We start from the raw sequence: 25,267 nt of genomic DNA, 5'->3' as shown, positions 1-25,267 counted from the left end.
TTCATTCCATAGGGTGGGAGCTCCCACCGAGAAGGCCCTCCCCCTGGGGGTCGCCAGCCGGCACTGTCTGGCTGACGGCACCCTGAGGAGACCCTCTCTGTGGGAGCGTATCGGCCGATGGGAGGCAATCTGAGGCAGAAGGCGGTCTCGGAGATAACCAGGTCCGATGCCATGGAGCGCTTTGAAGATGATGACCAACACCTTGAAGCGCACCTGGAAAGCCACCGGCTGAACCAGCCTTATGGAGGCTGCTTCAGCGGGCCCCTGCCTTTTGCGTGCTTTCAGGGAAGCCCACCCCCTTGTTGGAAAATGAAAGGGGGGGGCAGGGCTGAAAGAGTGCTCGGGGAGAGACTTTGGGGGGCGCTGCTTGGAGGCAGGGCTGGCGCCTGTCTCGAGGCAGCCGTGGGACCTGTTGTGTCGCTCTGCCGCGGCGCCTTCTCCCCGCCGGAGAGCGAAGGGCGCAGCTCTGCTCCACGAGCCAGGCGCGCGGGGAAGGGAAGGCGCCCCTCCGCGTCGTTTCGCGGCTGGCCAGCCTGAGCGCAGCGACCGTGTCGGAGGGGGAGAGCGGCCAGAGCCTTCGCCCCGCCTCCCCCGCCGGACTAATGAGCCGGAGGAGCGCTTAAATCAACCTTGGCCGGAGCGCCTGCTCGTCGCCAGCGCTACATAACCGGGGAGCGCGGAGAAAGGGCAGAGGGCCAGTTCGGAGGAGCCGAGGCTGGGGGCGGCACCGGCGAAACTTTGCCCGGCCGTGCCTTCCTTCCTTCCTTCCTTCCTCCCTCGCCGGCCCTTCTGCCTCTCCGCTTCGCCGGGCTCCACGTGGCCGTTTCAGCACCGGGCGATGGAGGAGAGCGCCGCGCGCCGCCCCTTGGAGCTGAGCCGCGAAGGAGCCGGCCTGGCCAAGCCGCCCAAGCACCTCTGGCGCCAGCCTCGCACCCACATCCGCATCAAGCAGCGCTTCCACTCCGACACGGAGAAGTACCTGCGCTCGGGAACCTGCGATGCCGCGCTCCGGCCCGCCCTCCGAAACCCCAGGATGTCCTGGCCCTCCTCGCTGTACCGCCGGTGAGAGCAACCGGAGGGGAAAGGGAAGGGAAAGGCAGCAATGCGCCCGCGGGGGGTGGGTGGGAGAGAAGCGGCTGTCCCGAGACGGGTGGGATTGGGATTGGGATTGGGGGGGGGGGGAGAAAACGTAGCGGCTGCTTCGACGGAGGTATCTTGATTTGGAGCCGAGAGCGCAGGAGATGCTTGAGTCCCTACTTCAAGGGAGCTTCGTGCGCTCCGAAGCTCCGCGGATTTGTCGGGAGAGGCGCGGTGACTCTGGAGCGGGGAAGCCTTTTGAAATCGAATTCAGATACCTGGTAGTTGAGGTCTGAGCTGAAATAAAGCCTTGTCCCTAGGAGTAGAGTGCACCCCCCCCCCCAACTGTCTAAAAGGTCAGTTTGTGACCTGGAAATTCCAAGGAATGGGAATCTTCTTGGGGCTACAACATTAAGAAGAGTAGGTCAGGGAGAATTAGTTCAAGGAAGGTGTGGGGGTGTCTTCTCGTGATGGAGACTTGCCCCGGAGCCTCTTTTTCAGAAACTGAAGGGCAGCGCAGGATTGGAGAGTCTGAAGCCAGACTCTTCTGAAGAGGGGAAAAGATGGTCCTGCTGAGAGAGCAGATTTTCTAGGATGCAGAGTTAGGATAAGAAGAGTGTCTGGTTGGAAAGGTCAAAATAGCAGTTTCCAATACACTAATTCAATGGCACAGGTAAGGGAACCAAAATTTGTCTTACTAGGGGCACAGTTCCTTCTCAGGGCTGCCTGTAGCAAAAGCTGCCAATCTTTGGCATGAACTTCCTGCCTTCCTTAAACTAACAATAACACATGCACTGAAAAAAAAACCATGTCAGTGATAAATACGGGGCACAGTATGTTTGTTGCTATTTTAGAAATGGCTTCTTATTAGGTCTATGCCTCCCATCCATCAGGGTATCTGATCTGGGCCCACACTTAGCTTTCCAAGCCCAAGAATTTATCTGCTGTTCGGTTATGTTAATGAGGCTTGTTTGTGAAAAAACCTGTGAGGATCCAGATGATCCACTAAAAAAAACCAACCTGTAAATAATACAGCACTTCTGATAGAAACAGAATATTTTTTTCATAGCCAGAAGCCAGCTCTCACAGAATGTGGAATTAAGAAGCAATTGTACCTTGAAAAGGAACAAAGAAAAGTTTAGTGCCCTTTCTTCCTGAATCATGTTTTTTGAAAATAGTGTTTTGAAGAATTCTGATTATAGCAGCTATCCTGTACAACCTCTAGAACTTTGTAATTCCCTCTGGATATTGTTGTCCTAACATATGACAAATGCAAGTAGGGGAAAAAAGGTTGCCTTAACTTTGTATCTGATTGTGCTGTGTCCTTAGGCTTAAACCCCAACCTGTTCTGGGACTCAGACCTTCTACAGGTGATTCTTTTTCTAAACAGACACATCTTTTTGCATCTTTCCTCACACAAACCCATGGCATCCCTCTCTGCATCAGCTGAGAGTCCAGAATCTAGTCTGAGACATTCAAAGGGTGTTTTTTTTGATGCTCATTGTCGCAAGCATCTTCAAATGCAATTTGTCAACGACTGACAGGGTCTGGATTCTCCAGCTCAAGTGTGAGAGAAGTAAAGAAAGAATAATAAGGCTCTTTTGTCACCTTTTGTGGCAAGAATAAAGCTTCTGCCAATTGGAATTGTGAGCAGGGAAGGAAGTACAAAGAAGTAAGCAATGCATATGAATTTCAAAAAACCACATCGTTGGGGGGGAGTTGACACCCCCATCCCAAGAAACCAGCCATTTCTTGTCTGGGGATTGCAGATAATTTGTCAAACTCTGGGGGGAAAAAAGAGATTAAATTAAATACAATTTCTCAGTCCTAAGCTAGAGAATGAGAGCAAACAGAGGAGGAAGTTGCGTGCATGGAATGCTGCACAGGATATGGAGAAAATGGACGAGGGCGGAGGGAATCTTGCCAAATGAAATGGATGAGCAGGAAATTCAAGGCAAGGAGAAAAATGCTTTCTTGCATAATGTAGAATTAACTTATAGAGGTGATTATGGCAGTGGCTAATGATAGCAGTTAACTTAGCTTCAAAAAGGGAGTGTGCTGGAGGAGGGGGGGGTGTCTATGATTGGCTATTAGTCATGATGGTGGTGTGGTTACTCCATATTCATAGGCAACCTATCTCTGAAGACCAGCTTCTGTGGATAAATAACAAGGAGACATGTCTATTAATGCATTAATTACATTTCTAAACCACCCAGCAATCACAATTTTCCTGGGCAATACATATGTCTATTAAAAACATACAATGTAAAACAATAAACAGCAACACCATACCGATAAAGATGAATATATAAATGTAGTGAGTGCCGTGCTAAAAAGAGCTAAGATCCTGTGCAGAACCTTCAAACTCCCAGGCTTCTGATTGAGGACCCCAAATTGAGGAAAACACAGATCACTCAGAAGTATTTAAAAAATCCCTCTCTCGTCCTATGGGTAGTGAGTGTGTCTTCGTCAATCTTGGATCCTCTACCAGAGGCCTGGGAGTTTGGGGGTTCTGTGCAGGATTGCATCTCTTCCTAACACAACACACTTCTAGACAGAAAGCTGACATTGTTCCTGGGATGTGTTGGAGCCACCCTCCCAGCTTAGGAGTCACAACCCCGAGTGGTCTCGGACCACCACTGGGCTACTTTGGCCTTTACTTTCCATGAAATTCCAATTCCCTTCTGAAGAGAATTCCCGCCCCAATTCCTTTCAGAGGTTCTGTGTATGTGTGTGTGTAATATGCAATACCCCTCCCCAAAAAAACACAAATGCAGTCCTAGGCTATATCCACAAGTTATAGATATCAAGTTATCATTTCTCTCTGTTTAGCAGAGACTACATGTAAACTATTGCATGCAAATATGGGCATCACTTTTTAAAAAGGACATTGACAAACTGTGAAATGTCCAAAGCCACTAAGATGAAAGGGAACCTAGAAGAAGAAAAAAACCATGCAGCATAGCAAACTATTAGAAACAGTGGATACATTTAGCCTAAGGAAAAGATGACCGCAGGGAGGCATCTGAAGAGCTGTCATGTAGAAGGTGGGACAGTGTTGTTTCAGAAGACAGGACAAGAAACAGTGCTGCATATTACACACACACACACACACACACACACAAAACGCACACACAAAATTTCTGAAGCGTTAAAATTACAAGGAAGTAGATTTTGGTTGAGCAGAAGGGAAATGTATTGCGAGGATAAAACAGATTGCCTTGGGAGGTGGTGGACTCTTCTGTGCTGGAGTTATTGAAATAAGGATGGGTGGTCATTTCTTGAGGATGCTGCAGTGGTGGCTTCCTGCGTGAGGAATGGGTTTGGAATAGACTTAACTCCAAAGTTCCTTCAACCTTTACAGCCTATGTTTCAATGACTCTACATTCATTTAGTGCCAGGAAAATCCTAATCTAAATGGGAGGCAAAGGGGCTCAGATGATGTTCGTAGAGTCTAGGAAAGTAAATCTAGGAAGAGATACTCTTTCAGACCATCTAGTCACTGTTTTGGCCTCATGATAAAACCAGCAGTTTGCATTGCTCTTATGGACTGTAAACCAGATTGCAAAGAGTTTGATCTTTGATGTCATCTAGTCCAATCCCCTGCTCCAATACAGTGTCCAGTAAATGATCTCTGAGAGAGAGCCATCCACATTCTGTTTGAAGACCTCTAACAAAGCAGAACTCATAAATTCCTGTGGCTGCATGTTCCATATACTGGGACCTTGTACAGTCAAAAAGTTCCTCTTGATGTTCATAAACCAGGATTCTTGTTTCAACCCATTAATTATGCTCCTGACCTCTAGGTGAAAGAGAGTAAGTCCATCATATTTCTGCATAGCAACCCTTCAGATTTGGAAGACTGCTATTAATAGCTCATTAGTCTACCTTCCATTATGTTAAACATAGCAAGAGCGTTTAACTAGGATAGATGCATGCTCCCATATCAAATCAAACCAATCTTTATTTGGTCATAAATAAAACACAAGTCACAATTAAGATAAAAGGAAAAAATACGGTTATTCTAAAATATCTAAAAGGGTTAGAGTTAATACTATGATGGTCTGTGCAGACTATAGAACAATATTTGGCTGTGGTCAAGGAAAGAAGATCAGATGCTCCTGTATTTCATAAGCAACTAGGACAAAATCCTGACATAGCAAGTAATGAAAAAGAATAATGATAAAGTTTTATCAGAATTTAGCCTCTCTGTTGCTGATCAATCTGCCCTGCCACTATTTTTATCTGTCTGTGTTCTTCCTCCTGTCCTCCTCCCCACTCTCTTTGCCATCTGTGTAGCATATATTTGCTTGCCAAAAAAAAAAAAAAAACCACCCCTTATTCAGGAGGTCTGTTAACCTTGGTTTGAATCTCCTCTTGATGAACTGTGGTGCTCTCCCATCAAAAGGGAGGACGAAGCCCAAGCGAAGAATTTCTGCCTTTCTTGTCTTATCTTTAGGGCTCTGCTGATACCTTTCTTTGATGGTAAATTTCTGTTTTGATTTGATAATGAAACTGTCAGCTACTGATTCAGAGTCTGTACACTGAACTCTTACAAAGATTTCACCCCGCAGGTCTGGCCCCACAACACAGCTATTTACATCTTCAAGAAGTCAATCCAAGGTGCAAAAGGTGTTATGAGGAAGAGAAATGATCATTGTAGAAAACAGGAGGCTTCATTAATGTGCTCCCTCTTAGCCAATAGGGCTCTTCCTTTGTTCTTAGCTGCAGCTGAGATAGCATGAATGGAGCCCCTTTCCCAACAAACAGATTTTATTAAAAGGCATCAGCTTTTGTGAACTGCAGCTCTCACCATCAGTTGCCTAGATTAGCTGGAAATCCTACACCAGTCTAGTTACTCTGTGCATATGCTGGTGTGACCTGCAGCTCATGAAAGCTTTTAAAAATTGGTAGTTGGAAAAACTTCTTATTTTTGGCCACCATAGTCAGACATAGTTGCCTTCCCACAATGTCTTCCTATAGACACAATCTCTCTCTGAAGTCCAGTGTGTGGAAACCCTGCTACCTTTAAATTTTGTTTGTAAGCTTGTCAGAGACTTACTTCCAAAAGGGAATGAATATTAGACAGATGTTTGAACCAGTCTTCCCTCACTCTTAAGTAAGCTTTCTTAGGAGCAAAGAGGGAGGGAACACTTATCCAAATCGCAGATGACATGACATGGGATGTAATGTGAGAAGAAAGAAATAAGATTCAAAATTATTAGGAAAAAGTAGTGAAAATAAGAGAATACAATATAACAGAGACAAATGCCGAGGTTTGTTTTACCAACAGAACAAAAATCAAAGGGATGGAATGGAAAGGGGTGGGATGGGATGGGATGGGATGGGATGGGATGGGATGGGATGGGATAGGATAGGATGGGATAGGATAAAATATTGTAGAATGATAGATGTTTACAAACTGAGTATGAGCCAGCAATGCAAAAAAAGGCAAATGCAATTTTAGGCTGCCTATTTGGTTCGACTCAAGTGTCTAAATGCTACCTCCCACCTCTAGATTTTTATGATTCTCTTTTCTCCAGAAACCCAGTTGCTGCAAGTCTCGGTAACCTTAATTTCATCCTCTTTTTCACTTCCCACTCTCTTGCTTTCAGCCTCTTACCTCCCACTTACGTATCCTTGCATTTCAAAAGTGACTTTTTCTTTAACATTCTTCCTGAATCCAGTTTGCAGTGCCAATACCGTATTATCTATAGCTCAATACCCTGTTTCAATAGAAGCCAAGAATCCTTGTAATTATGGGGGGGGGGGAACCTGGGAGGTGTCTTCCCTGTTCCCCGGGTTTGCTGTTCGGAAGCAGTGTGCTTCTGAGCAGTGAGGATCTATTTAGCTGTCAACCAGAATTCTTTCCGCCTGCAAATTTTTCTAATTCTTTAAAACTATATTGAGTCATTTTCAGATGTTGAGATAGCAAATTCCACAAGTTAATAATGCACTCTGGAAAGAAATCCTTCCTTTTTATGTCCTGAGCTTATTACCAATATATTTCAACATAGATCTGGGGGAAGAAGATTGAAAAAGGAAGTAAGAGATGTCTTTTTCAATTATTAATACTTTTATAACTTACTTTTTTTATTAAGAACCTGGCCTGGCTGGTATTAGATTCAGCAGCATATAAAAGTAGGAATGGAGAAAAAGTTTGCTCTATCAAAATATTTAAATAAAATTAATTAATTAATTAATTAAATAAATAAATTTCTATGAGGATGTGGCAAGCTATATGTTCCTGAAGGAATGGAGACGGCATTATGGTGAGATTGAAAATCTGACGCTGGAGACTGGCTAGCAAAATCTCTCTGGAGAAAAGAGAGATCCTGAGATCGTCCATATGCACTCCAGCTCCTTGTGAGTAGATTTCAGGGACCGAAGTTTTTGTGGTTAGCTTGTGAGTCAAGTAGCTGGGAGTTCAGGGAATCCATCTAAGCCAGTGTTTCTCAACCTTGACAATTTTAAGGCATGTGGACTTCAACTCCCAGAATTCCACAGCCAGCATTGCTGGCTGTGGAATTCTGGGAGTTGAAGTCCACATGCCTTAAAATTGTCAAGGTTGAGAAACACTGACTAAGCTACAGTTGTAATTTAGCCTATGCAGGTTGTCCTTGACATATGACCATGATGGACAATTATAGTCATATGTTGTGATGGTCATAAGTCAATCACATGACCAATCCGATTTTATGACCTTTGTTGTGGCAGTTGTTAAGCGAATATGGCAGTCATAAAACCAACATTGCAGTCCTTAAGCAAATCCATTGTTCGCCAAGGTGCAGTTTTGCCAAAAACCAGAAATAATTTTTGGGTTTTGGCAAAAATGTTAAACACAGTCATATGATTGCTGGACGCAGCAAATGGCAATAAATAAATGGGGCCGTGTTGCCAAGCACCCAAAGTGCAGTCACATGACTGTGGTGGGGGCGACTGTTGGAGCTTTGGAACCAGGTTGTAACTCCCTTTTTCCAGGTAGGTTGTAATTTTGAACTGTTGCTAAGCAACTGGTCATAAGTTGAGGGCTATCTGGACACAAAGTTCGGCTGAACATTTTTTAATCTCTTTTAGAAGTATTTTTTATTGCTTTTCAATATTAAGAACTGTCAGAATGGCAAGTTTTATGGCATTCACTGGATGAGTTTCCTTCAATTCTTACCGAAGGAAACTTTATGAGTTTAAGGACTTAGAAAACTTTTTTTTTCATTTTTGTGGAACAAATAGCAAACAGGGTAATTAGACTGTTGTTTTTGGAAACAACAGACAAAGGGTCCAGGTGGATTTGAAATAAGATGCTGAAATTAATTATAAGAATCCTTCCAATGGGAAACTGCTGTTGCTTTGAATTTTAAACAAAAATGTGATAGGAGGGGACTTTGAATGTTGCCCACTAAAGGGAACCAGAAGGAACTAAAGATTACAATTAAAAGAGAATACTTAGGTGTGACTTGCTAACACACTTGGAGCCAGATGGGTAGGCAACAATGGCTCTTTTATGACTCGTGGACTTCAACTCCCAGAATTCCTGAGCCAGCTATGTTGGCTCAGGAAAAAAAGAGCCAAGGTTGCCTACCCCTGGTCTAGTGGTTAAGGCATCAGGCTAGAAACTCCCACCTTAGCCATAAAAGCCAGCTGGGTGACTTTGGGCCAGTCCCTCTCTCTCAGTCCAACCCACCTCACATGATTGTGGTTATGGGGAAAATAGGAGGAGGAAGATGTGTTGGATATGTTCACCACCTTGAGTCATTTGTAAAAATAATAAAGGCAGGAAATAAATAGCCCAAAGAGAAGCAAAATAATTATTGAATTATTCAACAATAATCCATATTGAAAAATATTTGAACAATGTCATATTAAAAATATTTGTGACTAATGGATTCATAAGTTCATTTTAAGAATGTCTGTCCTTATAAGTAGACCGTGTGTAAATGATGATGTTACTGAGCACTGATGATGTTACCTAGTCTGGGTAATGAAACGTCTGCAAGAAAACCACCAAGCTCAGAGAGCACCAAGGATCCCTCAGGTTAAAAAAACCACCACCATCACATTGTCTCAAGTCTGTTGAGTTATTTTGGAACCTCAAGTAGGATCAAACCAATGAGACAAGTCCTGGTTGAATCGGCTGGCAAGCACACACACTGCCTAATTTTGAAATTCAGAGCAGATGGTCTTTGCAGCAGGCTGTGAGTCTAAATCATCTATTTTTAATATTGAAATCTAATATGATTGACAGCAACAGGGCATGGGGCAGGTGGGGAATGTAGATATGCACACACATAAGCTGATCATAGTTGTTTCCTCTTTGAACAGACTTTGTCATAATTAACATATAAACATATGTGTGCCTCTCTGTGTTTAACTATTTCCCAAAGTTAACACACAAACACACATGTTTCTGTATCTGTGCATGTGTGCCTGCATGAACTATTTCCCATAGTTAACACACAAACACATGGGTGTGTGCCTGTGAGTGCGTGTATGTCTGTGTACGAGACAAATGTGCAATTGTTTCAACATACAATATACAATAATAAGCCGTGGTGACACAGCAGTTAGAAAGTACTATTGCAGGCTGACTCTGCCCACTGCCAGAAGTTTGCTCCTGACCAGCTCAAGGTTGACTTAGCCCTCCATCCTTCTGAGATCAGTAAAATGAGGACCAAGATTGTTGGGAGCAATATGCTGACTTTGTAAACTGCTTAGAGAGTGCTGTAAAGCACTATGAAGCGGTATATAAGTCTACGTTCTATTGCTATTGCTATAAAACAATTGCTTATTTATCTTCTATTTACCTTCTGGATCTTCTCTCCCAGGCTGAATTTCAGTTTATTAAGCTCTATGATAGAAAGATTTTTCTGTTATATTTTGAAATGCTCTAGATATATTGAAAGTGCTATATAAACAATACCCAATAGTGGCTGTGACTGATTGCTTCCCTATAAAGAACAAATTCTTGAAAAACTAGAAAGTAATCAGAAGTTCTCAACTGTTATCTTCTCCCAGCCATAGTAATTTTCTATGAACAAGGAAGTGAGATTGATTTTATTTTAAAGCTGACAGCATTTGGGAAAATGAGATTCTGCTTATCTGAGGATATCATAATGTCCTAAAATTAGTTTAGCTAACATTTTAATGTCAAACTATTTAATTCCCATTAATAGGCATACATGGTTTTTTTTGTTAAAATGTTGCAAATGCAATCTTCTGTTCAAGTGGATTACTAAAAATGTGCCTTTTGGCATCAAATGAACAAATGTCTATAAGTAACATCCAAATGTATATTTTATTAAGGAGAAATTGCCTGCAGAAATTAGTGTACTGCATTTTTTTTAGGTGAGACATGGAATATCACACAGGCCGGACAGAGAAGGTTGGAGTGAGCTTGATCTAGAAAAGTAGACCTAGACATCAAAACTGTTGCTACAGGTGTGTTGCCCAACATTTCTGAATCTCCTACCCACCCCAAAACCTTCAGTCAAGGGTGACCCATGAAGCTTCTAGTCAACATGTAATAAATTGTGCTATTCAATCCTGGTTCCAATTTTTACATTTCCCCGTGGACTCACTGACCTGTCTAGGAACCCTCCACAGATGCAAAATCTTATTTTCTCTGATTGTTGTTGGTAACATGCTGTAACCCAAGCCACAAATCAGTAGGAATGGCCGCTTGCTTGTGGAGCAATTTTGAATAACTGAACTTGCCTACCTGAACAGGATGTCTCTACTGCAAGAAAGACTGGCCTGTGTACTCCTTGTTGGACCCCACAGTGAACGGTGCCTGCTTAGATGAGAAAAGGCAAGGTGATGCCGGTAGCCTTCGATTTAAACCATTTATTTAGTGACCACTTAAAGTTACAATGGTATTGAAAAAAGTGACATGAACAGTTTTCCTACTTACGGACCGTTGCAGCATCCCCATGGTCACATGATCAAAATTTGGACACTTGGCAACAGGCATGTATTTATGACGGTTGCTGTGTCTTGAGATCATGTGATCACCTTTTGCGACCTTCTGATAGGGTCAATGAGGAACCATGCTACTAACGTAACAACTGCAGTGATTCACTTAACAAGTGGCAAGAAAAGTCGTAAAATGGGGCAATACTCATGTACCAACTGTCTTGCTTAGCAAGGGATATTTGGGGCTCACTTGTGGTCATATGTTGAGGCCTCCCTTTACTGTGGACCTTCCCTCTGTGCATGACTCCCACATAACATACTGTCTGACAGTAAGGAAGCTGTTTTGCAGACTTTATTGGGTTTATGGAAAGCCATATCCTGCCAGAAGAAGTGAATTATATCTGCACAGCCATAAATCTAACCCAGTTCTGCTGAGTCTGTTTGGCAGCTAAGAAGCTCTTCAAGGGCTCTTTTTGATCACTTCTAGATCAGTGTTTCTCAACCTTGGCAACTGTGACTGAAGTTATCACAGATGTCATGGTTCCGACAGATGAAACTCTTCAAAGAACTTTGAGGCATTGTTTACCTTAAAGAATCTTTATTAGAGGAGCATAGCATCAGCACTATCGAAGCAAAAAACTGAATTCCCCTCCCCTGAGCACATAGTATCAAAGCATAATTCCCTCCTCCAATTAACCACCATAAATCACATTCTCCAATTAGTTTGAAATGGAGGCTTTCCCTCCAGTTCTCCAGCCCAGCCAATTCTTATCATCTCTTATTTCAATAACCTTGGTTCACACACTAGGTCCAGTATTGTTATGTCTAGCTAAACTCTCATGCACATTCCTCCCCCAGCATCATCTAAGTCTAACTCTAACTCTAAGACTAAAACATGGTTGCATCTCCAACTATTGTCAAAGCAAAAACATCCGATGTTAGCAGCGTTGACAACAGAGCTGAAAAAAGTGACTTACAACTATCCTAACATCTCTGCAGGCACATGATCACAATTTAGGTGCTTGGCAACTGGCATGTATTTCTGATGGCTGCAGCCTCCTGGCGTCCTGTGATTGAAGTGAAGTCAATGGGAGAAGCTGGATTTGTTCAACAGCCACAAAAAAAAAAGTTGTAAAATTGGGTGTGGTCACACACGCGTGCCTGGCTGAGGAATTCTGGGAGTTGAAGTCCACAAGTCATAAAAGGGCCAAGTTTGAAGACCCCTACTCTACTACTACAATCTCTGGCTCTAAGCCTCTTGTTATTTCGGTGTTTCTTAACCTTAGCCACTTGAAGATGTGGAGAATTCAACTACCAGAATTCCCCAGCCAGCTATGTCCATTATAGTTGGGAGAGCTAAAATGAGACACCTGGAGTTCCACCTTTAGCTTACATTCTTTGTTATTGGCACCCCACACCTCTGCAATAACTTAGCTTGTGGCAAGCAAACCACAACTCATACTGATGCTGTGTGCTTCAATTAAAAAAAATCCTACTCAGATGGCGCTTACAAACTTGTAGCTTCCTGCACTGCCATATCACCCAGAACCCTTCAGACTACATCTTATTTATTTATTTATTTATTTGTTTGTCTGTTTGTTTGTTTGTCTGTTTGTTTGTTTATTTGTTTGTTTGTTTGTTTGTTTATTTATTTATTTATTTATTTATTTATTTATTTATTTATTTATTTATTTATTTATTTATTTGCATTTTGCCATTATTTTTATAAATAACTCATGGTAGCGAATATATCCAACACACCTTCCTCTTCCTATTTTCTCCACAACAACACCCCTGTAAGCCAAGTTGGGCTGAGAGAGGGACTGGCCTAAAGTCATCAACAGCCCTTTATGCCTAAGCGGGACTAGAACTCACCATCTCCTGGTTTCTAGCCTGGTGCCTTAATAACTAGACCAGGGGTAGGCAACCTTGGCTCTTTTATGACTCGTGGATTTCAACTCCCAGAATTCCTGAGCCACCATGGCTCAACTTGGAAACCTCTCCCTTTCCCCTCAGCATGGCTGGCTCAGGAATTCTGAGGTCCACAAGTCATAAAATTCTAAAGTCCACAAGTCATAAAAGAGCCAAGGTTGCCTACCCCTTCACTAGACCAAACTGGCCTCTAAATGAGAATTGTTTCTTTACCAGTATGACTCACTGCAATGGGTTTGTTTTTAGTTGCTTTTAGCATGTTGTGTGGACCTAGACTTTTTAATCAGCTTTTGGCTCAGTGTATTGTGTGAATCTATAAAATGGATTGATGCAGTTTTTTAAGCATGTAGTATGAAGGCACTAAGTGAAGGAGCTGAGTTATCTGGTTCTCCACAAAAATCTCAGTGGATTATAGATATTTCTTAGAACTGTAATGCTTAGAATTTCTTGATATCTAAAATATTAATTGATAAATCTTGTCCCATAGAAATGTGTTTGTTTCTGGTTACTTCCTGCCTAGAGAATGAAGCTTTTTACATGTGGGCGTCCTTGAAAATCCACATTGCTTAGTAAAGGATGCATCACATTAACAAAGCAATTGTCTTTGAGTGTTTTTTTTTTCAATTTTAATACATTGGCTATTAGTTTCAGCTCTTTCTGGACTAAGGTTGTTTTGCTTTCATGAGGCTTCCAGTTATATAATTGCATTGTAATGGCTGTTATTGTTTGCAGTTCTCAGGCTGCTTTGAGCCACACTGATTTTTATAAGCAAACATGTGGAAAATGATTACTTAATTTCCTAACTTGGTACTCTCCTGATCTGTTAGGCCTGCAACACCCAGAATTTGCAGACGTCCTGGCCTTAGGCAATGGCAGTTCTGGAAATTGTAATCCCAATGTGATATGGGCAGCATATAAATCTATATAAATAAAAATGTAAATGTTCGTTTGTTCAAAATCTTAAATCTCTGAAAGTTCTTTACCGATTGCTTTGAAATTTTGACACAACGTTGCATTTGAATATGCGCATGTTTTTATATACCTATATTATATAGATGTCACACCTGTGACAGGTAAAAACATGCTTTTTTGAAAAACAGTGCCATCTGTTGGACGTAAAAGCAACACACGCTTTTACCAGACTGAGCCACAGCAACACGTGGCCGGGTACAGCTAGTTTAATATATAAATAATTGCATCTGGAGGGCATTAGGTTTCAAAAAGGTTGGCTGAAAAAAAATAACATCCTGAACTCAAATGTCAGTAGCTCTTTGGGATATCGGAGGTATGCAACATCTTCCAGCCTAGAGTAAGAATTGATCCGTGAATGCTATTTTGGAGCTTTTGCTTTAAAAAACAGTAAGTGGACCAAGATGAAAAAACAAATTTGATTTCCCTTCATTTGCATGTAATTAAAATTAAGCGGGTAGTATCATTACTCTCCAGTCAAATCTAAATGTTTTTCTACTATGGAACAGTAAACATGACAAATTGTCAACAATTTGATATCAATAAATAAGCCTCTGGAGGTCCTGGATATATACCTAAGGTGTGTGTGTGTGTGTGTGTGTGTGTGTGTGTGTGTGTGTGTGTGTGTGTGTAGGAAAAGAGAGGGGAGGTGGAGAAGGGGAAGGGAAGAGGATTCAGCATAGGCACCCTGATTCTATCACCTCCTATTTCCGGAGATGCTGGCAATGAAACATGCAAAACATCGTCTAACCACCATTGGTGGTTATAACACATCCCAGGATCATTTGAATTTCACCAGTAACTGCTGAGGCCAGAAACGAATCATTCTGGAATACTGCCGGAGGAGTGTTTGCAATATTTGATTTTGGCAAGGGGCATGTCCTCATAAACCCTTGCCTTCCATGCCCCCACTGGAACAGATGGCTTGAGAATGGAAAGCAGTCTGTTTCATATTCGGCATTCTGGTTTGCCCATTCCAGATTTGAGAGATTAGCCTCACAACCACAGTCATCAAAATGCAAGAAGCTTCAGTCAGCCGGAATGGTAGCTACAAATCAGGGCCGTAATCCTGTCAGAAAAAGACATGAGCCTCTTGAAAACGAACTTTTGTTTTTCACTGAGGGAAGGCAACAGGAATTTGGTTACTCCAATTGTAAAGTGGTGAGCTTATTTCTCACTGCCCACTCGTCCCATCATCTTGGTGCTTGGCACTATATCTGAAAATGCAAAGGTGCTATTTCATTCCCTAGCTTTTTATTGCTGGAGGCCGTAAAACTTGAATATTGGACTTGGAGCAATAGTGAGATCAATAGTCGTTTTTTTTCTCCCTGCACCTGACTTCTGAAATGGCTTCCCCTGTATCTTAGAGCTGTGACTCACTCACTAGTAACACCGCTGTGTTTTATTGTTAAAGAGAAATTCACTCCAGTGTGCCAATTCCTGCCTACGATGACTCAGCTCTAGCGGTGGGCCAAGGAAACCTGCCAGGGGTTGAGAATGAGAAGGACTTTGCATTGGTTTACAATATTTGTAACAGTTTTTTTTTAGTAGTTAAAATGTTAGCCTTGGAGTGGAAAACTCAGCAAGACAAGGAAAGCACCAGGATGACTTTTGGCCTCTCCTTCTCCTTCAGCCCTAGCAAGAAGAAGGCAAGGGTAAACCACTTCTAAAAATGCTGTCAAGGAAACTGCATGGAGTTGTTGTTGTTGTGATGATGATAATGATGATGTTTGATTGCACAATCAGCTAGATGTTTAGGCTGGATTTTCTCCATCTATTCCCAAAAATCTGAGATGGACAGATGTTGTTGATTAAATAATATTAAATGTATCTTCACAGGATGTAAGCTATTCCAAGAATAGCTGCCTTTTGCAATTGACTGATGGTGATTTTGTCAATGCCGATGGTGTTCAAGTAGTGCTCTAGATCAGTGGTTCTCAACCTTTTTAATGCCACGACTCCAACCAGTCGTAAGTCGAGGACTAAACCGGTCGTAAGTCGAGGACTAAACCGGTCGTAAGTCGAGGACTACCCAACTGGTCGTAAGTCGAGGACTTTCCCTGCCCGGGAGCGCCGCGCATGCGTGGTTCCGCCCCCTGTGCCGGCCGAGGCGTAGCTGGCAAGCGGCAGAGACGGAGCAGGCCGACCACCAGCTGGCCCAGCCCAAGGGAGGTAAGGCACCCGCCGGAAAAGGGGGGAAAAAATGGCAGACAAAAAAAATGGACAAAAAAAATGGCGGACAGCCTTGCTTGGCGACCCCCATGAAATGGTCGATCGACCCCAAATGGGGTCCCGACCCACAGGTTGAGAACCACTGCTCTAGATATTTTGGATTTCCATCAGTACGCTGATGATACTCAGCTGTACATCTCCACCCCAGGCCACCCCAACGATGCCCTTGACGTGATGGCCCGTTGCCTGGAGGCCGTAAGGGTCTGGATGGGGAGGAACAGACTCAGGCTCAACCCCTCCAAGACCGAGTGGCTGTGGCTGCCGGCGCCTCGGCATAGTCAGCTGACTCCATCGCTNGTACAGGAAAATATGCTAAATAGGAAGAATAAATTTTATCTGAAAAGAAGAGGTAGTATCAAAAGAAGTCTACAACTGAAAGCTCAAGAGAATGATTTAGAAAAATGTTTCACTAGATATACAAAAGAAAGTGGCTGAGGTTTTAAAGAGAAAAAGTGAAATACAAATGACAGACCAAGAAAATAACCTGATAATTTTTCCTAGTGGATTTACAAAACAGGTTTGTTAAAGCCTTGAAGAATTCTGAGCAATAGGACAAAGAAGAAATGAAAAGACATCAAATTCTTTGACTGTATTTGAGTAAACTAAAGATTAAAACTGTTAGAAGTAAAAGGAAGGAATATAAAATTGGTTTATTTGATCAAGGTTAAAACAAGATGTGAAATTATTTTTGCTAACCCTTTATGGACTTTCTGCTGATTTCAGGACTGAAAAAATGAAATTTTTATGGATTTGTTCATAGCTGGGATGTGGGATGAAGAGATAAATGTTTGTATCCTTAAAGAGAGTGGAGTCAATAAATTTGTTTACATTTGTTGTGATGAAGGCTGGAAATCTTTATACATTTCTTTTCTCTTTATTATATTTTTACTATTTTCCTTCTTTCTCTTTTTTCTTGCCCTGTTTACTTCTTACTATTCTCTTTTCTTTTTAAAAGTTTAGTTTGCATTAGATTTATTACCGCAATCCAAATTCTTAATGAAATTATATATGTAGAAAAAGATTTCAATCGACAACAGAATCCAGAGGAATTTAAGATTTGAATCCCATCTTTGAAGCAATGAACAAGAATACAAGAGTCTCTGACTTTTTCCGGCTTCTTTGTAGAAGTCTGAACTAACCTTCAGTTCAATGCTTAAGAAGGAGAAGAGATGTTATGTGAGACATTTCCCTGGTTTCATTCAGGAGAGGGTGCGCAATCTGGGGGTCCTCCTGGATTCGCGGCTGACGCTGGAAGACCAGTTGTCGGCCGTGACCAGGGGGGCGTTTTATCAGGTATGCCTGATACACCAGTTACGGCCTTTTCTGGACCGGGACGCCCTGCGCACAGTCACTCATGCCCTCGTCACCTCCCACCTGGACTACTGTAATGCTCTCTACATGGGGCTCCCCTTGAGGAGCACCCGGAGGCTCCAACTGGTCCAGAATGCGGCCGCGCGGGCGGTGTTGGGAGGGACTCGTTGCTCCCATGTAACACCGCTGCTGCGCGAGCTGCACTGGTTGCCGGTGGCCTTCCGGGTGCGCTTCAAGGTGTTGGTCATCATCTTCAAAGCGCTCCATGGCATCGGACCTGGATATCTCCGAGACCGCCTTCTGCCGCAGATTACCTCCCATCGGCCGGTACGCTCCCACAGAGTGGGTCTCCTCAGGGTGCCGTCAGCNGAGATCCGGGTGATCCCGGATCTCCCCTCCTTCCGCCGCGCCCTAAAGACATGGCTTTTCCAACAAGCGGGATTGGCCTAGGGAATTTTAGTGGGGTTTTTAAGGGAAATTTTAATTATTAGGCCATTGCAAATATTTCCTTTTAATTTGGTTTTAAATTGATATCTACTGTAATATTGGTTTTATAAGGCTGTCAGCCACCCTGAGTCCGGTAAGGAGAAGGGCGGGATACAAATCAAATAAATAAAATAAATAAATAAATACATCCAAGGTGCCTATTGGTACTATGGAGTTCTTGGTGGTCTCTGAGCTTGGCGACTTTCCTGGAGACATTGCATTACTAAACTAGGTAACTAGTTGTGATATTACCTAGTTTGGTAATGAAATGCCTGCAACAAAGCCACCAAGCTCAGAGAATGCCAAGGACCACACAGTTCAACCCGGAGTTAAAATTTTCTCTTCTATTGTCAATATTGGTACTGCCTTTGATTTCTTTTGCCAATGGCCACAGTCATTCTACGTCTTTATTTCTTTGTATTTTGTTATTTTCTCAATTTCTTTCTCTTCTATTTTGCTTTCTCCAGATATTGCAAAGTCCACTATCCACTTTTTTTGTCTTTCTTACCAAGTTGTTAAGTCTGAGATGCTGTGTGGCAGATAATTGCCTCTTTGAATTCTAGAGCACTTTAATGTCTTAATTTTCTATTACTTTGTCTATTTTGTAATTCCACCAGTTCTTGCTGATAGGCAAGAGTATTTCTTGCTACTTTGTCATGTCATGGTTTGTAATCAGTCTGTGCTATCTTTTTGCAGCAGTTAATTAGGTGCTTTCTTCAGCTGTTTCTTCAGCTTTTTTGCAGAGGACATTTACTGTCTCTTGCTGTCTTCGTAATTCTTGTACAGCCAGAATTAGCCCCTCTGTCTTTTTCTTCAACTTTCCTGCTCTTAACCATTGCCAGGTATTGTTACCTGCTCTGATTGCTTTTTTTTTTTAATGTACTGGCCATGTAATACTTTGCTTTGCCATGTTTCTTTGTTGTTGTTGTTGTTGTTTTTCATATGGTCTTTTTTTATAGGCCAGATTGGTCTCTGGAATTCAGTAAGCCCTCAAGGTATATGAGCTTCAGTGCATCTTCTTCACAGTCTTTCAGATATTCTTCCAATGTCCTTTTTTCCTTCTTCAGCTGGTCTGGTCCATGCCTACCCAGAGTCTATCAGCAGAGTCTGTGTAGATAAAGGACATGATTCACTATTATTATTTTTCTTCTTTTCCTATCCAGGATTTCTACTGCAGCATGAGTCCAATCCATTATTCCAGCTGTGTAATTCAAGGGTCCCCAACCCACAGTCCGTGGACCAGTACTGGGCCACGGCATGCCAGCAACTGGTCCGCAGAAACAAGCAAAGCCCCATCCGTGGGATGCAGGCAGCACACAAAACTACACACCCTCCGGTCCGTGGAAAACCTCTCTCCATGGAACCGGTCCCTGGTGCCCAAAAGGTTGGGAACCTCTGCTGTAATTAATGACTGGAATTGCCCAGATTTTAATTGCCTTGGTGGTATTTCTGCCACTGAATTTGGATTTCAAGATCATCTTCACTCTTCTGAAATGTTCACTACTAGCCTTTTTCTTGACTTCAGTGTGCTTGGGGTTGTCCACCTGAAAGAGGCTCAGGTATTTATCTGGATCTTCTTCATCCAGATGCTTGATGTTGTTTCCAGAGGGAATCTTGATTCCTTCTGTTTTCACTATTTTTCCCTTGTTGATGGGAAGGGTGGCACAGTATTGAGCAGCAATTTCATTTCAGATGGAGTTTTTCTATACTGCTTCAGAGCATCTGCATAAAGAAGCTCGGGTAGCCTGGCAAATATTTTTTATTCTTCTCTTGATGTTAACCTCTCCACTCTATTGACTAGCAACTGTATCTTCCATGGTGTCATTGATCTTTGCACAATGCTTCTAATGTTTCTATTGATCCCTTTTATTTCTAGGACACTTGATTTTCTAGTCATGTGGTTGGATCAGTCCAAGCTATATTCCAGTGGGTCTTTCTTTTCTTACAATTTTCCAAAATCATCTTATCAGGAGCTGATATTTTGTCCCTCTGTTTGATTAGGCATTTTCCTTTCTGCTCAGGTGAAAAGAACTTGTTTTCAATTAGAAGCTGTTGGACCTCATCAGCTACCACACCAGTCAACAATTTGAAAATTGTTGGTAAGAAGCAATTGATCTATAGTTGCCTGGTGCTGCCCCTTTTGCTGGATCTTTCATTATTAGGTAGGTTTTGCCAGATGTTAACCAATCTTCAATTTCACCTCCTTGCAAAATTGTGTTAAACCGCTTGGCAATGAGTAGGTGTAGACCAGTCAGATACAGTTAGTCCTTGACTTATGATCACAATTGAGCCCAAAATTTCTGTTGCTGAGCAAGACATTTGTTAAGTGAATTTTGCCCCATTTTACAACCTTTCTTGCCACAGTTGTTAAGTGAATCACTGCAGTTGTTAAATTAGTAATCTAGTTATTAAGTGAATCTGGCTTTCCCATTGATTTTGCTTGTTAAAAGGTTGCAAACGGTAATCATGTGACTCTGGGACATTGCAGTCGCCATAAATAGGAGTCAATTCCCAAGCGTCTAAATTTTGATCATGTGGCCACGGGGATGCTGCAATGTCGTAAGTATGAAAAACAGTCGTAAGTCACTTTTTTCAGTGCTGTTGTAATTTTGAATGATCACTAAATGAACTGTTGTAAGTCAAGGACTACCTGTATTTGAATCAAAAAGCATGTCCTTCATCCTCACCTGTCCAATTAATTCTTGATTTTCCTTGCTTTTTTCCTCCACCATTTCTGTTATTATTTCAAATTCTTTTATTTCAGCTTCTTTTTTATTCTTTTTATATATATATAAATTGTATTAGTTTTTATAGGCTTAGGGATAGGGTGGGCTCGGGATTAGGATTGGGATTTGGGTTAGGGTTGGGGTTTTTCCAAGTAACATTTTCAATATTTAGCAAACAGCATCATGTCTGGGTACATGTATTTAACTAACAATAATAGATATAGTTAATTATCATAAACAATATGTTAATTAATCACTCAATAGCCTTCTTCTTACTAATATATATTCAAACTTACATATCACATTCCTTTCTCTCTGACTCGTTTTTCTAGCCATTGATAGAAATTATCTCATGTTCTAAAATACACTGAATCTTCTTTCTCTTTAATCTTTAATGTCAATCTATCCATTTCTGCACACTCTAGAATTTTCTTAATTAGTACTTCTTCAGTTGGTAAGTTTTCATTTTTCCAATGTTGGGCAAATATAGTTCTTGCTACTGTTAATATATGTAGTGTTAGATATCTACAATCTTTCTCATAGTTGATTCTTATTATTCCTAACCGAAATAATTCTGGTTTAAAGTCTATTTGTTTTTTGGTCATCTTTTCCAACCATAAATGTATTTTAAGCCAATTTTTTTTTTGCTTTACGGCATGTCCACCAGATGTGATAATAAGTACCTGGTCTTTGTTTGCATTTCCAACAGTTGTTTGAAGTATTTTTAAACATTTTTGCTAGTCTCACTGTTGTCATATGCCATCCGTAAAACATTTTATATAAGTTTTCTTTATATGGCACTGCTTTAGTTAATTTGATATTTATTTCCCATAACTTTTGCCAATCTTCTAATTCTATATTATATCCAAAATTCTTTGCCCATATTATCATTGTTTCTTTTACTTGTTCTTCCTCCATTTTTAAATTTAAAATCTATAGAGTTTCTTGATCAACTTTTCATCTGTTTTTAACAGTATCTGATCAAGTTCTGTCTGTTCTTTATAAAATCCCATTGTTTTCACATCTTTTTCATACCTCATTTGAATTTTGCAGATATGGCCACCATCCTAAATCAATACCTCATTCTTGTAAATCTTATCTATCTTTCAATTTTCCTTCCTTATCCAAAATATCTTTATAGGTCACAACTTTATCGTAGTTAATTAAATTTGGGTACGCAAAAGCTTCCATTGTTGAAAGCCATTCAGATATCTTAATATAATTTTTTTCTTTTATTTTTTCCCATTCTGAAAGGAGTGCATTCCCTATAAGGTGGTTTTGAAAATATCTATGTATTTTATTCTTTCCATACCACAGAAAGGCATGCCAACCAATTTGCAGGTCATGGCCCTCTAGGTACAATAGTCTTTTATCTCTGAGCATTATCCATTCTTTAAGCCATGTTAGAATAATTGCTTGGTAGTATAACCTCCAGTCCGGCAGTCCAAATCCTCCAGTGTCTTTTGCTTCTTGTACCATTTTCACTTTAATTCTAGCTTTTTTCCCTTGCTAGATGAATTTCAGTATTATTGTATTCAGTTCATCAACGAAGGCTTTTCCCAGCCTTACAGGGATCTTCTTTTTTATTCTTATCTACCTCTTTTATCCAGGCTGCATTCTTGTTGAATTTCTCTGGGTTGTCCCATAGTTTTGTCAAGAACTGCAGTGTTTCTTCTTTATCAGGTGTTGACTGACAGAACATTCTCTCCATTGATGGATTGATAGAAATGTTTCTGGTTTGTCTGAAATCTGCCTATATAGGATATAATTCGAGCTTCGTATCTGCTGATCTTGATTATCATGGTTATTTGCTGTTTTATTATTTACAATACTTCGTTAACTTCCTCATTTCTAGGTGATATTTCTTAATCAGATATTCTTTGATTTCTTGTTCTTCAGCTTCTTTAATCTGTTCTAGTTGCTTATTTGAAACAATCTCCAATACAGGCAACCTTATTCTGTTGTTTTTGTGCTGTTCTAAATGTTCAATTGTTCTTTGTTTCCATTCCTCTTGTTTTTCATTTAGAGGATTTGTTCTTTCTGCGGAGAAGGCAGAGGGGAGAGTGCCTCATTTGTGAACGAAAACAATCCAATATTCTTGCACTTTCGTCTACTGCTGACTCCCCCTGGTTTGTCTCTACTGTCTGAGCAACTTCTGGCAAGGTTCGATTTCTTTGCCCTGGCTAGATCTTTGCAGTTCTTTCAGTTCTGCTTCTGTGAATACTCTATTTCGTATTATAATCCTTTGTTGGTTTGCTAGTCTCTGTCTTGTTATTTCTGATTCTGGATATTGTTCTTTCCAGAACTGATGTACTCTTTTCAGATACCCTCTTCTCTTTAGACTTGATTTGTAATAGGAAATCATTATTTCTTGGGTTTTGTCTTTGTATACTTGCCACCAGTAAGCAACTTTTCTTCCAGTAGCTCTGCACCTGCTAGCCTTGGTTGCTCAACCAACAGTCCTGAGTCCTGGAACCCACTTATCACAGAGATCCAGGAACTGCAACCCGTAGCACACTTCTTATTGACCCAGATAATGACTAATCCAGTATAGGTTTCTATAAGTTATGTCTCACTTTATTTTTCTGGCTCCTCTGATGAGATCTGTCCAGTATGATTGAGCTTCTAGCATAGCTTTCATCTTCCTCAGAGCATGCAAGCCCCATAACCACTTCAAGGTAGTGCTTTACTGGGGGATGATGATGATGGTGGTGGTCTTGATTACCTACAATTACAAGATATATAGAGATTGTCATTTTTACTGATGCCTTGATTCACTGGAGGTTTTTAAGAAGAGACTGGACAGCCATTTGTCTGAAATAGTATAGGGCAGACATGTCAAACACAAGGCCCGGGGCCGGTTGCGGCCCGCGAAGTGGTTTCATGTGGCCTGCGAAGCCATCCTGGAAACAGTGAGGGAACGGCCCCTGCTGCCTTGGCCCTGGCCCAGGCCAGCCGGGAGCCAATGTACAATTTTGTGGTGGCTATCTATGCTGAAACGCATTCAGTCTTAGCTCCATAAGCCCCCCCCCCCGCATGGCCTGAGAGGAACAGTGAGGTTCCTCCAGTGGACCATGCCTTGGCACTTGCCCCGGTCCCACTCCCTTCTGCCAGAGACCCTCAGATCTGTCCCACTCCTGCCCAGGCCCCCACAGGCACTCTTGATGCGAACTGTGTAGAGCTGGCCACACCCACCCAGTAGGCCACACCCACTCCATCCATGCCCACCCAGTAGGCCGCACCCACCCTGGCCACACACACCCTGACCCCCCGAGGGCAACCGCAATGCTGATGCGGCCCTCAGTGAAATTGAGTTTGACACCCCTGGTATAGGGTCTCCTGTTTGAGCAAGACGTTGAAGACCTCTAAGGTCCCTTCCAACTCTGTTGTTCTGTATTCTCTGTCTCATATGTAAGTATGGCTGGATATTTTCCAAAGCGCCAGAAGGCAGGACAAGAAGCAACGGGTGGAAACTAACCAAAGAGAGAAGCAACCTAGAACTAAGGAGAAACTTCCTGACAGTTAGAACAATTAACCAGTGGAACAACCTGCCTCCAGAAGCGGTGAATGCTCCAACACTGGAGGTTTTTAAGAAGAAACTGGACAGCCATTTGTCCGAAATGGTATAGGGTTTCCTGCCTTGAGCAGGCGGTTGGACTAGATGACCTCCAAGGTCCCTTCCAACTTTATCATTATCATTATCATCATTATCACATTATAGCTTTGTCAGAAAGAAAGACAAAAATGTGAAGACAAAAATCCTCCTTTCCCCCTCTTTTCCAAAAGATGTCACATGTTTCCCCTCCTCTCCTTTTGTGTGTGTGTGTGTGTCGATATCTCTCCAGGATTTTTCTTCTTCTTGATAGCAAAGAGAAAGTTTGCTGCAGCTTGTTGCAAACATTATTTTCACATACACAGATTTCATTTCACTGTTTTTATAAACACTGTAAAACCTTTTTTGAAAATCTTTTAGAGTCAGTAATTGAAGCCATCATAAAAATAAATTCTATTGCTGACCTTTCCTTCTTTCTCCCTGAGTGTTTAAAACAGCTTCTATTTACAGCTAGTTAGACTGAATTTTAAATCACATCTAAGTACATTTTCAGTACTGATCATTTGGGGACACTAAAATAATTGTTACAGATTGGAAAAGCTAAGGATTTTTGCTTTGCTGAATGTGAGTCCTAAGTATGAAGTATGAATTTTAAACTAAATCTTGAGTCAACTAATCAGAATAAAAGAAAGTTACATTACAAATTTGATAGAATGCAGAAGTTCACAATCGGTAGCTTGCAAATCACAGGCAATTCCTCAAATGCTGGGGAGCTGCTTCAAACCAACACAGCAAGAATACTATCCCATGAGAGTTTGTTTTAAGGTCTGTGTGATTTCTGCTTAATGTGAACTAAGCTCCTGGCTTTCAGAAAAGGAGCAGGCACAAATGGAAGATCTGAAATGTCCTATTATTAAATCAACTAGCAATCAATTAGCTCAGTAACAACTGACAACAGATGATTAGGGTCTGTGTTGAAAATCTATACTGCTCAGTGTTCAGCTATTAGCTTGGGGTTATTTTATAGGGTTGTAATCATAAAATGCAATCCGATCAAGTGAAGACTCAGCAG

At 41.6% G+C, this 25,267-nt stretch overlaps 1 protein-coding gene across 1 annotated transcript in view; it reads left to right on the top strand.

Annotated features, from left to right (window-relative positions):
* The first annotated feature begins 838 nt into the window (after positions 1–838).
* The window catches only part of PDE4C (phosphodiesterase 4C), a 130,560-nt gene continuing 106,131 nt past the window's right edge, over positions 839–25,267 (top strand). Inside the window, 1 exon segment of the mRNA XM_029282978.1 lies at positions 839–1,062. Coding sequence (XP_029138811.1) covers positions 839–1,062 — 224 coding nt within the window.

This window comes from Protobothrops mucrosquamatus, unplaced genomic scaffold, assembly GCF_001527695.2.
Source record: "Protobothrops mucrosquamatus isolate PMUCROS unplaced genomic scaffold, P.Mucros_1.0 scaffold6, whole genome shotgun sequence".
Taxonomy (NCBI): Eukaryota; Metazoa; Chordata; class Lepidosauria; order Squamata; family Viperidae; genus Protobothrops; species Protobothrops mucrosquamatus.
The sequence above is the reverse complement of the archived record's forward strand: the minus strand, read 5'-3'. Positions and strand labels throughout refer to the sequence as shown.